At 50.0% G+C, this 15,603-nt stretch overlaps 1 protein-coding gene across 1 annotated transcript; it reads right to left on the reverse strand.

The window, feature by feature from the left end:
* Positions 1-1,411: 1,411 nt before the first annotated feature.
* On the reverse strand, positions 1,412-6,723 carry LOC144146510 (uncharacterized). Its single transcript, XM_077678455.1, has 3 exons — positions 6,645-6,723; positions 4,441-4,941; positions 1,412-2,010 (listed from the first exon to the last, which is right to left on the reverse strand). Exons 1-3 carry the CDS (start codon positions 6,721-6,723, stop codon positions 1,412-1,414), a joined length of 1,179 nt encoding a protein of 392 aa, XP_077534581.1.
* Between the last annotated feature and the right edge of the window lie 8,880 nt (positions 6,724-15,603).

Raw genomic sequence — 15,603 nt, forward strand, 5'->3', positions numbered from 1 at the left:
CCATCACGCGACGTAGCCCCTCCACAGACAAAGCTGAACATCTCGCCGTCGCATTGGCCGCTCCTGACAACACATCTCTTCTCCGCACGACCAATGCCTCCACGAATTCCAAGTCAGCATGCTACTACCTGGTTCAGGGTCTCGCCTTCTACTCCTTACTCTTCCTCCTCAACAACGTAAAGGGCCTTTCCACGCGCACTGGATTTCTGGTCACGCAGGCGTTGCAGGGTACGAACGCGCTCATCAGCTTGCCGCAAACCTCATCCTCAAGGCTCCTGTCAACGCTCGTGACACAAATCCTTGTCCTCCCCCTCTGCTCCCTACCTTAGCAGACCTTCTAAGTACATTTCGGAAGTTCCCTCCTGTCCACTCCGGGCTTACCCGTCGCAAGCAAGTAGTCATTCGACAGGCACACACATATATACACTGCACACAGCAGCTCGGCTCCATCTATCCCAACGCACGCCAGACACCCCCGTCCCACTCTGTCCCCAGTGCCTTATACCCCCTACCCAGGACCACATTCTATAGGAAATCCCTTACAACCCTACCAAACCACACAATTGCACCAGAGAGTGGCTGGCTGTTGCGGCAAATCTCAAGCATCAACGGCAACTGGCGGCCCACATCATCGTGGCTGTGAGCGGCTGCCTGGACCGATGCGGCTGATTCGTCCCCACTAGACTGTGAATAATACAGTTTCTTAAAAATATGTTTAGCGCAAAAAACCAAATACAGTACACAAGAAAGGAGACGGGACAAGCGCTAGTCCCGTCTCCTTTCTTGGGTACTGTCTTTGTTTTTTTCGCGCTAAACATATTTTTAAGAATAATGAACCAACTAGCCCCCCAACAATTTTTGTTAAATAAAGTTTCGATCTACCTAGCTGTCTATAAGTATGACGTCTGCGTTTGGTTTGCTGGACGCATAACTCCAATATAACGCCAGGCTTTTTTTTATTCTTCGAGTAAAATTGTAATATCACATGCCGTATAGAGAAGGTGTAAGTGTTGTTTCAAATTATTATGACTTCATGTTCATTTTTTGGGGAGGGGGGTGCGGCCCGCTAAATTGCACGGAAACAACACCAGTCTAACAGCCATTCAACTGCACTGACCCGTCATTTATTGAGGTCGACGCCTATCTTCATAGTCTACTGCAAAACATGACAAGATACAAGTAGTACAAAAAGATATATACCATCAAGCCAAGCTGATTCAGAACACCAACTTAGTCGTATTCTCTTGCTTAACACATATGCATCCTGGCCAAGGTCGTCCCACCAGCGTCCTTTTGCTGGACTCGAACAAGTCTGTTGACCGTTTCTGTACAACCAGAAAAGTCACAGCTGCGAGCTGCCTATCCAATCCCGCGACACGCGAGCGCACAGAGATTGACAGCGATGACCGTCTCAGAAGAAGAGATCATCGATTCGGTCTTGCTCAGGGGCGTTCTCGTACTCTGCCACTGTGGTGTCGTCCTTAGTCGACTCTTCCGGCTTTGAGGACGGCGCCACGTCGTCGTAGTAGTACTCTGTCTGGAAAACGTCGGACTTCTTGCTCGAACTGTTTGCACTGTCATCGATCTCTCCTCCAATCCTGCGTTTGTGCAGCGTTGCGTCGGAGTCGCCTGCCCTGGCATCAGCGTTGCCGTCCGACACGCTGTCGTTCTTGCTGTCGTCGTAGTACTCCACGCCGACTCCCGTATCCGAGGAGGCGCCTACCGTCGTCGACGTGGGCGGGTTTTTCGGTGGCAGGATGGTCCGCCAGACAGAGCCGTCATCGTTGCCGTTATTTAAAGGGCCTTGCCTTGCCCTCCCGGTGCTTGACGAGCTTGTGGTTGAGGTGATAGTCGAAGGCTGTGCTGGTGTTTTAGTGATGCTGGCGTTGCTCGGATGATCCTCGGATGGACTCTGGCTGGTTGCTTTTTTCACCGGACGGCTTGTTGTCTGTGGTACCCGTGGAGAAGCGACAGATGGTAGTGTTGCAACTGTTGTATCGGCTGTGGAAACTGCCACCGTGGAGGTGTGAAGAGTGTTCGAGAGTGTAGTAGCTACGGACGGATTCTCTGGATTATAAGACTCCTCTAGGCGAAGGTTACCGCCCCCAATACGGTTTGTCGTACGAGCAGCATCATTTCCAGTTAGAACATTTTTCCGCGTTCCGTATGTTTCGACTGATCTATTACTGCCACCAACACGGCTTGTGGTACTAGCAGCACCATATCCCACTGGAATAATTTCCCGCGTTCCGTGCGGTTCGCCTGATGCATTATGGGATGTTGCCGCCACCGTGGTATCACCACCGCTTTTGGGTTCCTTAACCGTATCTCGCTCGGCGATAGCAAGCGAGTCATTTATACCTGACGCGAGACCTTGAGTTGACAGCAAGGCTATTGTGGTACTCTCTTCGTCGTCATCGTAGTCATCATCGAAAGGATTGTTGTCGTCTCTAGTAACTTGGTCTTGAACGGTCGAAATTCCGCTTGCATAATTACTTGTCGGAGGCTGCACTTTCTTGGTATCGGCTGCACTGTTCATCGCTACATGCGGAAATACGCTTCCCTTCAATGCAGCCAGTGATGCAGAAAGCGTTTCCTTCGACGGAGACACCGTCGTCTCGTTAACACCCTGCCCCCTCCAGCCCGTAACATTAGTATATTCCATTGGCTTGTGGGTGCTTGTCAAGGAACGCTGTGTACTTGTCTTCGGCAGTGACAGTATTCTTTTCCGTTTCATTGAAACTGGAAATTTCACCTCAATTTCGAGCAGTCGAGGGCGGTCGCTCGTAACGGTGCTCGGTGTCGCTGGTCTTGTTGGTTTGCTCGATCTCGCTGGTGTTGTTGCGTTGCGAATCGCGTAATCTGTCGTTCGCAGTCTCTTCCCTGTGATACCTTTTGACCGATGAGTAACGTTCGAAGGAGTTGAAGCTGTGGTTGAAGCGTTCTCGGGGTGGGATTTTTCATTTACAGATGACAGGTACGAGGGACTCGAGCCACCGGTTGACTCTTTCTTTGACGCGGTAGCAATGTTTAAATGACTGACCTCACCTTCGAAGTTCCGTTTGCGGGAAGCTGACTTGAGCGAAGTTGATGTGAAAAGCCTTGGTGTTGTGGACGCATTTAGCACTTTGTCATCTGAAGCGGCACTTGTATTACCTTCAAATTCGGCAGCCGCATGAAGAACGACCGGAATTTCACCTGTTGTTGCATTTGCCTTATCAACCTGGCTTCCGTCAGGCTGGTGCACTTCAGTTAGAGAGTTATCACCGCTCTCTTCGGCGTTACTATTTTCTAGAGTGTCGTTATCGTGGGATTTAAAGTCTACGAACGTTCCAGCCTCTGTCCCACCGCTCTCACTCACGGCTTGGTGCGTCTGATGATGTGCTGAAGTGCCGCTAGAGGGCCGAGACGATGCAACCAGCGATGTGCGATTTATTAAAGTAGTAGCTTTCTCAATTTTTGTGCTATGACGCTCAGCTGTTGCCATATGGACCAATACGGCAGTAACAGCAGGGCCTTTGTGATCATCAAACACATTAGACGGCGTACCAGATTTGGAGCTCGGAGTCGATACTTTCTCCTTGTCTTCGATGATTACTTCGGTTTGATTTGTTGCTGCGGCTCTTTCTGTAAACTTCGTGATACCTTCCGTAAATTCAACCAGTGTCGCGCTTCCAGGCCTGAAATTTGTACTGCTGGTAGTGCTAGAATTTCTCTGCTCTATGGTGGCATGCACCTCATTCCCAACGGCGTTGCCTTCTTTTGGTGTGCTAAACGATGCGTTGTCAGGTTGAAAAGGCGTCTTTGACAAACGGAATTTTGCCTGCTCACGCGAAACGAGTGTATTGCTGACCGCCTTGGTAAGTTTTAGAGGGCCGCCAGTGTTGCGTTTGAGCTCCGCGAGACCTGTTGTTTCGTTTTCTCCATTGCTGTGCCGGCCAGTGGCCGTATAATGGCGAGCCGTAACAGATCCTTGCGCCTTCGTCGCATGCGTGCTGCCATTCCTCCTGGTAGTCCCCGAACTTCTCTTCAGCGGCTTCTTCCTGCGCATGCGCCGATGCTTCTTTCTGTGGCCAGCCCAGCTGTGGCGCTTCTTGAGTGAGTGCGATGACGCCAATGCCGAGTCATTCGCCAGCGGCGCGGCGGGTGGAGGACGCGACATCGTGGTTACGGCCGCGACGACAACGCTGCCGCGCCTGGTGCCGTTATTTCCACCGACGTTCGTCAGGCCAACCGGGGCACTTGATTTCTGTTGGCCTCCTCCGTTGGCAGCGGCCCGACCCCGGAGCTTAGGCGCGGAAGCCACGGAGGCTACGCCGGCACTTTTGTTTGCGCGCCTTGTCACTGACTTACGGGAGGCGTTACTACCGCTGACGCTCGTCAGGCGAACCGGGGCGCTTGTTGGTTTCTGTTGGACCGCTCCGTTGGCAGCGGCCTTACCACGCCCAGCGGCGGACTCTACTCCAGCGGCGCGCACCGGCATCCGGCGGCGGCCCGGTACATGCGCCTTCGGGTTCTCCTCGTCATCAGTCACTGCGGCGACTCGTAGTTTGCTCATTACTCCACCTTTCGGAACAACGATGACCTGTTCTGTGAGAGCTTGCACTTCCACCAGGTCCATCTTTGCCTTCGTCGTCGTCGAAGCGGTCTCCACGCCCGGCGCGTACACTCTTTCGCGATTTGAATTGTCGCCGTGGTGAGCCGGCAGGCCATGGGCGCCCTTAGCCATCCCCGACGGCGGCCGCGTTGGTAGGCGCAAGTCTTTTCGATTCCCCCCCACCTTCACTGCACTTTGAGGGGCTTTCTCAGCCCCAGCGGAGTCCGGGGGGCTCACAGATTCACCTCCGACTGGGGCAGCTTGAGTGACAGCGGCCAGGCTGAGGTTGCCAAAAGCGGTGTCGTTCTTGCCACCAAAGAAGCGGCCGAGGAAAGGCAGCTCACCTGCGCCAAAAAGGAAACATTTCAACCCAGTTAAGGTGAGGTATAATTTTACAAAACATTGGTCGCCATCCCGCCCTACGAAAGTGGATGTCCAGCAAAGCTGTTGGAAACCACTGCAAATTGTGATGGAGGAGGCTAGGAAATGTTTCCCGCACTCTCGGCGGGCTTGTCGCTTGCGCTCGGCTAGTGTCACTAGATAAGTGTATAGAGAATCGGCACTCTTTTCTCCTATTCTTCCGTGCCACCGCCATGATCAGTTGCCAGTTAGCATTACGTGCCATTTAGTTACACTGCGACGGCTCGTGGGCGCCGCCATTTCGTCGTTTATGCGTATCATTCTCTCAATTATGGTCGGCTTAGCATGTCTTCTCTTCTTTGCGGCTGCGCGTGACTGGGGTTGTTCCGATTGCGAATCAAAGCTGAAGCGTGTAACAGCACTTCAGCAGCAGCAGTGTGTCCAAAGTTGCCGTTTTGCTGCATTTTCTGTAGCATTGATAAGAAACGACCCGTTCGAATTTAACAGGGAGGCAGTAGATGCGGCACTAGAGAGTTTTAGAATGATATAGTTTTAGAATAGAATTTTTTCATCTCATTTCTTATCATGCATCATGACAACCGGGCCCTTACATCAGCCCTCTTTACTGATTTTTGTTTGATTTTACGTTTACTTTTGCTGAAATGTTTTAGTAGTTGTTAATTTGAGTGCTATAGCACTCAAATTAACAACTATTCTTTGGTGCTCTTTGCCCTCAGTCGGCCTTGCGCCATAAAAATTTAAACATAATCATCATCAGAATAACGTACGCAGCCGTACGCAAACAGTTACCGAACGCTATTTCTTTGCGTCGTTCGCACTGCGCATGAGCCGTACGCTAAGCCGGTTCTGCGTTTAGCGTACGCAAGACGAGCGGACACTGGCAAAATAACTGAATTACTGAAAATCCGCCTTTTAATGCACGTAAGCTTCGAAACGGACGATTTCTAGCAGCGGCACTGCTGCCCCTCACAAGCGGAGTGTAGCAGACGACAGCGGCGCGAGTCCCAAAGCTGACGTCAAACCTCTCACCGCCATTTGTTACCGTCATCCGGGAGCGGCACTGCCATATTTGCTCGTGGCACCGCATTCGACTTCCGTTTCTGGTTTCTTTTACTGGCTTTTTTTTAAGTGGCTATCGAACGCGTTCATTGTTGCCACTGAAGACAAACCGGCCGACAGCAGCTGCACCGCTGTAATGACGTAATTTCAGCGGTCAAAGAACACCAAACCCGCCGCAGTGGCTCAGTGGCTATGGCGTTGTGCTGCTGAGCCCGAGGACGCAGGTTCGACACCCGGCCGCTGCGGCCGCTTTTCTGATAGAGGCGAAAGCTATAGAACACCCGTCCATTCGATATTTGAGCTCACGCTAATGATCCACAGGTGGTCAAAATTAATCCGGAGCCTCGCACTGCGGCGCGCCTCATAGCCTGCGTAGCGTCGGCGCGGTAAACCCCACAATCATTCAATCGAATCAAGCACGCCAAGAACAGGAAAGACAGACAAATATTTAGACCAAGTTTCCAAGTTATCGGATAGGCATGGAGCAGTCATTGTTGGCTGAGACCCCTAATCGTCTTGCTTGACTACGTTGTACAAGCATTCAAGATTTTGAAAAAGAAGTTCAAAAAAGTGTTGCAGCGTCCCATTCGCAGGGAAACGGACGCACCTGCAGTGCCGTTGCAAATGAAGACAACCAGGGGTGCGGCGATGACACCAACCAGGACCAGGAACACGGCCACAAGCATAGGGAACAGGCACCGTACGCGACGCCGTGGCACGGGCGCCGGCGGACGCGGCGGTTGGCTGCGGGGGCATTGAGAAGGGCCTTTATTCCTTCACCAGGCGATGCAAGGCACAGAAACTTAATTCGACAATTTCAATGTGAGCCTGGCTCCAAGCGCGACTTCACACATATCGAACAAGAAGAGAAGTAGCTCTTGGACTTCCTTGCTGAGACTGGCCTATACGGCATTCTGTAGGGAATGAAGCCGCTTGTTTCCCATCACTTCGTGTTTTTTCTTAATCTTACAATTACTTTGATGCCCAGGGGCAAAATGGCGCAACAAAAAAAGCGTCATATGGTCACTATGAACCAACTATCCCAACTTGCCATACTTCACACATGCTCTAACGCAATTATAGTCATCAGGCTGGACATATCTATTTTATGGCCGCGCTAATGAAAAGCACATGCTCGGTTTCTTCAAAGTGAACAGCTAGCAAGGCTTCAGCCTTCTGCCCTGCTCTCTTGCCTGGGCAAAACAGCCGCACGCAGTCGACGAAGATGCGGGGAAGTGGCTTACATGATTTGACCTTCTTCCGACTCATCGCCGTTGTAGTCTGTCTGGCTGTCCACTGCAAAACAAGACAAAGGAACACACAAATAAACGCTATCGTTCACTGAGGTTGCTGTGGTGAGCATTTTACTGCAAAGTTGTTTATGGCTTGTGTTTCATGCATTATTGTTCTACGTGTGCAGGAAATCACGCCTCAAATTACATAAATAAACCGCGCTCCTATAAAAAGGCCCATGCGTCTCATCCCTCGTATGTGTATTTTAAGTATATTATTAACGGGCACCATTTTTAGGATGAATAGACTCTCGGGAAGATAAATTTAAAGCCGTTCCACTCAATGTGAAAGCTGAGAAGTGAGAAGAAGTGCAGAGAAGTGATTCGTCATAATGCGCTGCAGCGCCGTTATCCGGTGACTGCTGCATTTCAAATTTCCCGCCTTCGCAGTGCTAGCGCGCCTCCTGCCTGAAACCGTGCCAGCGGGAGACAGAGAGAAACAACTTTATTGAACCTATTTTACGACGTCTTCTCCCGGCGTCGTCGATGGGAGTGGTTCCCTATTTTTGAGACCCATATGCCTCTCTGGCCTCTTTTCCCTTGACAAACAGCTTGATTTGGTCTTCCAGAGAGGGGCTGATCAGCAAGGTCTCCCATCGCTCGGTGAGGGACGGGGTAGTGGGGGAATGTTTGAGGGGTGGAGGGGTGTTTTTGCTAAAATCACATTCTCCGATTATGTGGCGGAGCATGCCGAGTTCTTTTTTACAAAAGGGGCAATTTCGGGTGTAGCGTTCAGGAAACATCTTATTTTGAAGGAGAGGGTGTGGAAAAGACCTAGCCTGTATCTGTCTGTATATTGATTGTTGGTCTCGGTTCAGTGACTTGTGTGGGTCAGGGAACCGCTTTCTTTGTTCTTTATAGTATTGGGTTATGTCGATATAGCTGGTGATGGCGCGTGGCTCTGACTCCTCTGTCCGGTATTCCATTTCTCGGGCGAGTTGGTGGGCTAGTTCATTGCCCTCCAACCCGGAGTGTGCCGGCGTCCATATAAGCTCCCCCTTTCCATTGGTGGGAGTGCGGCATTTCTTCAGTACTTTAAGTGATTCGAAAGACACCCAACCGGCTCTGTAGCTGGCGTATGCCTTTTGGGAATCCGTGATTATTTTCTTTACTTGTGGTTGCGTTATTGCAAGCGCAATTGCGGTTTCCTCGGCCATTTCTGGATGGGACGTCCTGATGGAGGCGCAGGTGACGAGTTCACTCCGTGTTGTTATCGCCAGGGTGGCCCTTTTGGTGTCCTTAGGTATTGTTGCGCCGGTGTATAGCGTTCTGTAATCTTCTCGGTCTATTTCCTTTACGAAGGTCTTTGTACGCGCTGCTCGGCGGACATCGTTGCGTCCTGGTTTCATGTTCCGGGGTAAAGGTTTATTGTCTATTTTGTTGGCCCATTCTTCGGGTAGGCGGTCTTTCTCTTTACTCTCTGCTTCTTGCCATCATACCTTGGTGAGGACTCGTCGACCTGTCGGGGTCTGACTGAGTCGGACTCTTTGGTTTGATAAGTGAGCTTCGATTATTTCTTCTACCGTGTTGTGTTTTGACATGCCAAGGAGTCTTTCCGTTGATGAGTGCATTGGTATTCCCAGCGCCGTTTTGGTGGCTCTTCGTATGATTGCGTTGAGCTGATCCTTGTCTTTCTTGAGTAGTTTGAGGTAAGGTGCCATGTACACTATGCGTGACGTGATGAACGCTTGTACCAGTGTCAAGGCATCTTCCTCCTTGAAGCCTCTTCTTTTGTTGGCTACCCGCTTGATCATAGTGATTATTTGATCTGTGGATTGTTTGAGCTTATACAACGATGCCTCTGACTTTCCGTTGTTTTGAAAGATGACTCCCAGGATGCGGGTTTGGTTGGTTGGGTCTATGTTGGCGCCGTCTAGGGTGAGACGTATGCTGTCTTTTTCGCCGTTCTTGCGTCTTGGTTTGATTATCAGAAGTTCTCATTTCTGCGGTGAGCAACTGAGGCCGCACGTTTTTGCGTATTCGTGCAGGGTCTCTGCCGCCCTCTGTAGGGTTTCCTCAATCCACCCCTCCGATCCTGCTTGTGACGTCCAGACTGTGATGTCATCTGCATAGAGGGGGTGATCTATTCCCTCTATTTTTTGGAGCAGGCTCGGAAGTGGGAGAAGTGCCATGTTAAAGAGGAGCGGCGAGAGTACCGACCCTTGTGGTGTTCCTCTGTCTCCCAGGGCTTTGGGTGATGACTTTTCTTCGTCGCCTATCTTGATTGTTGCGGTGCGATTGCTCAGAAAGTCTTGTATATATTTGAACGTTCCTTCTCCGCAGCCCGTCTGTCTTACGTTACGGAGAATACTTTTGTGTGTGACGTTTTCGAACGCCCCTTTTAGGTCGAGTGCCAAGATGGCTCGTGGTGCAGGATTTTTTGCCTTCTTGATGACCAGTTCATGTAACTGAAGCAGTACATCATGGGTACTCAGATGTCTTCGGAAGCCGTACATGGTCGAGGGCATTTCTTCGGTGTTATCTAGATGCCTTTAGAGTCTCTTGCATATCATGCGCTCCACCACCGTCCCTACGCATGACGTAAGGGAGATGGGCCGCAAGTTGTCCACTTGTGGCGGTTTCCCTGGCATGGGAATGAAGCGGACGTCTGCGTCCTTCCATTCTTGTGGTAGCTTTCCTTTCTTCCATGCCTCATTGGCTAGCATCAATATTTTCATTCGGTCTTTGTCGTTGAGGTTTCTGAGTAGTTTGTACGGGATGTTGTCTGCTCCCGGCGCGCTGCCTTGATTGCTTTCCTCGATGGGAGCAACTAACTCCTGGTCCATGGAGTTTGCGTCCATTTCTGCGTTGGCGGCTCCCTCATACCTGAGTGGGGTCGTGTTGCTTCTTTTTGTCTTGAGGTATTTATCCGCAAGGTCATGGATGAGTAGCGTTACGTTTCCGTCATATTTGTTTATCGTTTTTGCAAGACCTCTTGCGTTGGCGTTCTTGCTTTTGAGTGGGCCGATTATGTGTCTTAATAGTTTCCATGTCTTTTTCGTCGATAAAGTAGCCTGGAGGCTGTCACATAGCTTAAACCAGTTTTCCCGGCATAGTTGTACCGCATATTCGGCCGCTTTTTCGTTTATACATTTAATCGTTTTCGGAGCTTGCGATTATGCCATTGTCGCTTCCACCTTCTTGTCAGACTGCGCCTGGCAGCCCACATGTGGCTGAGTCGGCTGTCTATGAAGGGTGTTTGGGTGGTTGTGGCATCGTTTGCGTGAACTTCTTGATTTTTTCTCGCTGTCTTTTCGCCCATTCATCATACGTCTTGCAGTCTTGGCTTGCCTCGTTTTGTTCTTCCTCTTTCTCTTTTTCTGTTTCTTTTCTCAGTCGGTCCCAGTTCGTAATGTTGGCGTGGCCTAATCTTGCCCTGATTTCTGTCCTTCCCAGGGTGATGCAGATTATGTCGTGGTCCGATCCGAGGTTTTCTTCCGTATTGCACTAGGTGGCGTCTAGGTTTCCTCGTATTAGCGTAAGGTACGGGGTGGTGTCTCTAGATGTGCTGGTGCCTGTTCTGTTTGGTATCCCTGGTTCGTTGATGATTTCGAACTCGTGGCTTTCTATTGCTTTGAGCAGTTTGTTTCCTCTTTTGGACGCATATTTGTAGCCCCATGTCGTGTGGGCTGCGTTAAAGTCTCCGTCCATTATAACCGCGGTCTTGTTTTAGCTTCTTTGATGCAGTCTATCATGGTGCCCTCGAAGTCTATGTTCTTGTTTGATGGTCGGCAGTTGGCGTTTAGGATGAAGATATTCCTCTCTCCTCCCACTCTTCTGCTGTGGATTTCTATGAGCGTATGTTCGCAGCCCCGTTGGGCGGTCATGTGTTGTGTGTCCTCCACGTTGCTACGTACCATGGTTGCTGTGCTTCTTTCTCCGGGGTCCGTGTATGTGGCGTATCCCGAGAGTTTAGTTTTACCATTCGTTTTTTGCAGTGCTATGATGTCTGGTTTCTGTTCCAGTTTGTCTATATATAGATGTAATACTTACTTTATCTTACTTTTTAGTCCCCTGCCGTTCCATTGTAGGATTGTTGCGGTCTCTTTCTGTTTTTCTTTACTCTTCTTCATTTTTTGTTTCTTGGATGGTGTATTTGCGTGCCGAGCTTACTCCTCGTCGCTTGTTCCTTATTTGTTTCGCTGTTCTCTTGCTAGTCACGGCCTTATGTTTGAATTTCGCCTCTAGCGTCATAATTCTCACTGTTAATTGGCCGCATTTGGTTTCAACGTTTTCCATTCTTGTTGTTAAGTCGTTCACTTGGTTGGAGATCTTCGTGAGTATAGCTATGACCGTCTCGAGAGTCGGAGGGACGGTGGTTTCCGCTATCCCTTCTTCCATAGATACTGCTGTCGTCTCTTTGTTGGTATTTTGCGTCAAAAGCTTGATTGGCGGCGCGACTAGCATCTGTGGCGTGATTGGCGTTAGTGATGAGGTTTGCGTTGGCTCTGCCTGCGCGGAGCAGGTGGTGTCTGTCTTCGCTACTTTTCTCCTAGCTATGCTATAATCACTGCTTTTGTTCCTGGATTTACTGAGCGCTTCTATGCGTTCCATCATTGCCTTTATGTGACCATTCTGTCTTTCTATCATTTGCTTCAGTTCTGAGCACGGACTGCAGTCTTTGTTCTTATGAGGGGGGAAACGGGAGTGAGGGGAGGGAAGTTGCTGTCGCTGAGAGCGATGGGAGACCCCACCCCCAGCCCACCTGTTTCTCGGCGTCCTTGCTCCTCCGGGGCTTCGACTTGGACCTCGAGCGGGACTTCCTCTTGCGGATTCCGGTTGTCGATGGCGATCTGGTGGCGCTCTTGCTTCTGTCCCTTCTTGTTTTCGAGCGGTTCCGCCATTCGCCCGTTCCTCCTGCTGCCGCCTGCTGTTGCGCGGGTCCTCTGGGTGGTGTTAGTGATGATGCTAGTTGTTGCATTAGTTGTTGGTCTTCGTCTTCACTTGGGTATTGCCTTTCCCAGCGTCGTTTGCGTATGACGTAGGGGGTCTTAAATCTTGCCTTGCATTCTTTGTCTGCGGTGAGGTGGTTCCCTCCGCAGAGGCTGCATTTCGGGTTTTCGCAGGCGTGATTGTCTTTTTGGAGTTCTGTTCATTTTGCGCTTGCTTTAATTTCGTATGCTGTAGCTGTTTTGCGTCATTTCGAACGCGTAATTTTTTTTTGCGTGGCTGGATCCTTTCTGCGTCATTTCAAAACCGGCATTTTTTTTCTTGTGCGGCTGCTTTTTTCGCTTTTCGCTTATTAACGTAAAAACCAACCCAACGAGAATTACTAACTAAATAAACGCGGGGGCTGCCGGTTATATAGACCGATTTTCGCTGAAATGCAGCTGCAGTTTTTTTTTTGCGCTAAAAAACGGGGAGATGTATGACAAGAACCAGCGGTTCACGAGGTTCGAACAGTTATGAATATTTAAACCGCGTTGTTTTCGAAGCCTCGGCGTGACTCCCTGACCTCGGTACAGAAGGCTCTACTTGGGTCCGTTATCTCGATGCGCGGCCTGATTCCGGCAGTCGCATCGACCGTTAGCAAGCTGAGACGGCAAGGCGAACCCATAAAGCGCCCCGCACTTAAAAAAGATGCCTCAATGATTTGCCGCAGTGCGATGCGCGCCAGCCTTTCTACGTTCACACTGGCCCCTCTTTTCCGGCGTTCCAAGCGCTTCCGTTTCTAGTTTTCTCCAGCGGCCGCGGCGGCCGCCTTCCTGATGGAGGCGAAAAGCACAAACGCCCGCGTGTACGAGATTTCGGCGCACGTCAAAATTAGCCGGAGGTCAAAATTTCCTCCCCTCCACTACGGCGTTCCGAAACACCTGCCTTGTGTCGGCGCGTTAATGAGTTTTCTCCAGCTTCTCGAGGCCGCGGCCTGCACTGTTACCGCTCTTTGCAAGCCTTTCAAGCACCCGCCGCGGTGGCTCAGTGGCTAAGGCGTTGCGCTGCTGAGCACAAGGTCGCGGGTTCGATTCCCGGCCGCCGCGGCCGCTTTTCTGATGGAGGCGAAAAGCAAAAACGCCCGTGTGTACGAGATTTCGGCGCACGTTAAAGATCCCCAGGTGGTCAAAATTAATCCGGAGCCCTCCACTACGGCGCGCCTCATCGCCTGCGCTGCGTCGGCGCGTTAAACCCTACAATCAATCAATCAATCAATCAAGCCTTTCAAGCACTTGCGTATCTAGTTTCCTGCGGCTCCTCGGGGTGGCGCCCCGCCGTTATGACAAGTTGCCGTTCTCAATCTTGAATATCACTTCTTTTCTGCCGCCGGAATGGGCAGGCCCCGTGTAGAGCGAACTTCAACTTAGCTGTTCATTTACTTTCACAGAGTGCAATGGCACATGAATTTCTCTTGTACAAATAGGCGAGGTGGGGTACTAAACGTCATTATTACACGTCCACCAGCAAAGAGACTTACGCGATCTGTTTTTAACCCTGCACCTCGCCGCCGTGAAACCTGGCTGAACAGAAGGAAACGAACTGATCCGTCTGGAGTGTGGTGGCTTTCGACACGTGGTTGCTCAATATGGATGCTGCGTCCGATAGCTCTCCTGGTGCTTCACCGGAATGGTGCCAATGAAAACAATGCTGTTAATTGAGTTGGTTCTTTTTAACACCACCGGGCATCTGAACGGAATGGAAGTTTCAAGCTTCAGGATTACGGTCACGTCATCTACAATCTTGTAGATACACTTCCTTCCCGGTTGTTATAAACAAGAAGCAATCTTGAATAGCTACACGCTGTCACACGTACGTTCAAGCGCGATGAGATCGATTACTCTCTAGGCTGTAGTTTTTACATCGCCTTCATCTTGGAAAATCTTGCGAAACAAGAGTAAAACAGGATAATAATAGAAATACGGAGTTTTGTGTAATGTAGAACTTTCAATGTGAAGTTCGTGTTTTTCAGGGGTCAGGAAAGCACTACAAAAAATTACGTCCACTTGCTTCCAAAGAAACTGCGTTCGGTGTAAGTAAAACACGGATATAAAGGGTTCGGAGGCGCCATATCGCGTGCTTATAACCATGACGTCACCCCACTACAGTTCCGTAAGGCACTTATTCAGCTGAGAGAATATCCTGCGCTGTTCGTACAGGGACCCATCGGCCTAATTCGGACGCCATCCTTTCTATGCCTTCCTACATGTCCCAACACTGCTACTTTCTTCTTTAACACTGCTTTATGTATTTTGGTTACCCTGCTCCTCCTGACGTTCACTAGGATACTACTTATATAACTACTTCATTCTGTTAACCGAAACGACAGAACTTTAGGCATTCGCATCCGTGATGCTTAGGTTACCTGTTATCGTCTGCTATCGCACTATCACGAGCTTCATTTTCGTTTGAATGTTATGTTTGCTTTGCTATGTTTGGTGTTCCTTATGACGCAGGCGTTTGTATTTGTTGAGCTTATTTTCGTTAATTCTTACAATTTCCTCTCTGAGTTTATGCATCACGCACTAAAGTTGCACCTGGTGTACGAAACGCGCTGTATTAGAGGGCTGCGGAATAATGTGCACGGACCGGGCAACGTTAGCGTGCGTTAAAATTTCGACACGAAGCGTTTTGTCTCTTTTAAATCACGACAAGAAGACGCACCGCCGTCGGTAATCGAGCCCTGGACATCGTGATCAGTAGCCCAACACCTTAGGCACCTAGCCACCACGGCTTGTGTTATTTCTGGTTTTCTCACTACCGACGGCAGCGCCACCGAACCTTGTGACGTCAGATTGTTAGGTTTGTCTATACACCATTTTCCTTTCTAAAGGTATAGTGCCTAGAATTTTTATTTTTTGGTTTCTCCGTATTTTGTCTGTGCAATTATCTGTATTCATGCTAAATAACGATTTAGTGTGTTAGTGCCGCGAATTGCGTATTTTTGTGCAAATGCAGGGCGTTACACGATCCCCTGTAAGGGGGGGGGGGGGGGGGGGGGTACTCGTCAGTGCTGTGTTGTGCAGTGAGTGAGTGCCTTGTTTCACGGCCAATCGGGCTGGAAGCTTTTCGAGGACTTCTCAAGTCTTCTGGCGGCGTTCTTATTGATGTGACGCATCCAGGCCCGCCTTCACTTGCTAGTTGCGTGTACACGTTTTATGCGTGTGTGTAATACATTACTTCAATCATTGTAGCAATTTCGTTCAATGGTCGTACACCGAAGTATCCTCGCAGTTTGCTGTTATTAAAGATTGGAGCTGCTTTTCACCAGTTCCGAGGAGCCTGTAGGCACTGGAAATTGCAAAAAGTATCCGTCCTAGTCTGGCTGGCACATATTTTCCGATA

This window comes from Haemaphysalis longicornis, unplaced genomic scaffold, assembly GCF_048455015.1.
Source record: "Haemaphysalis longicornis isolate Haplotype H1 unplaced genomic scaffold, Haemaphysalis longicornis Haplotype H1 scaffold_7, whole genome shotgun sequence".
Classification (NCBI taxonomy): Eukaryota; Metazoa; Arthropoda; class Arachnida; order Ixodida; family Ixodidae; genus Haemaphysalis; species Haemaphysalis longicornis.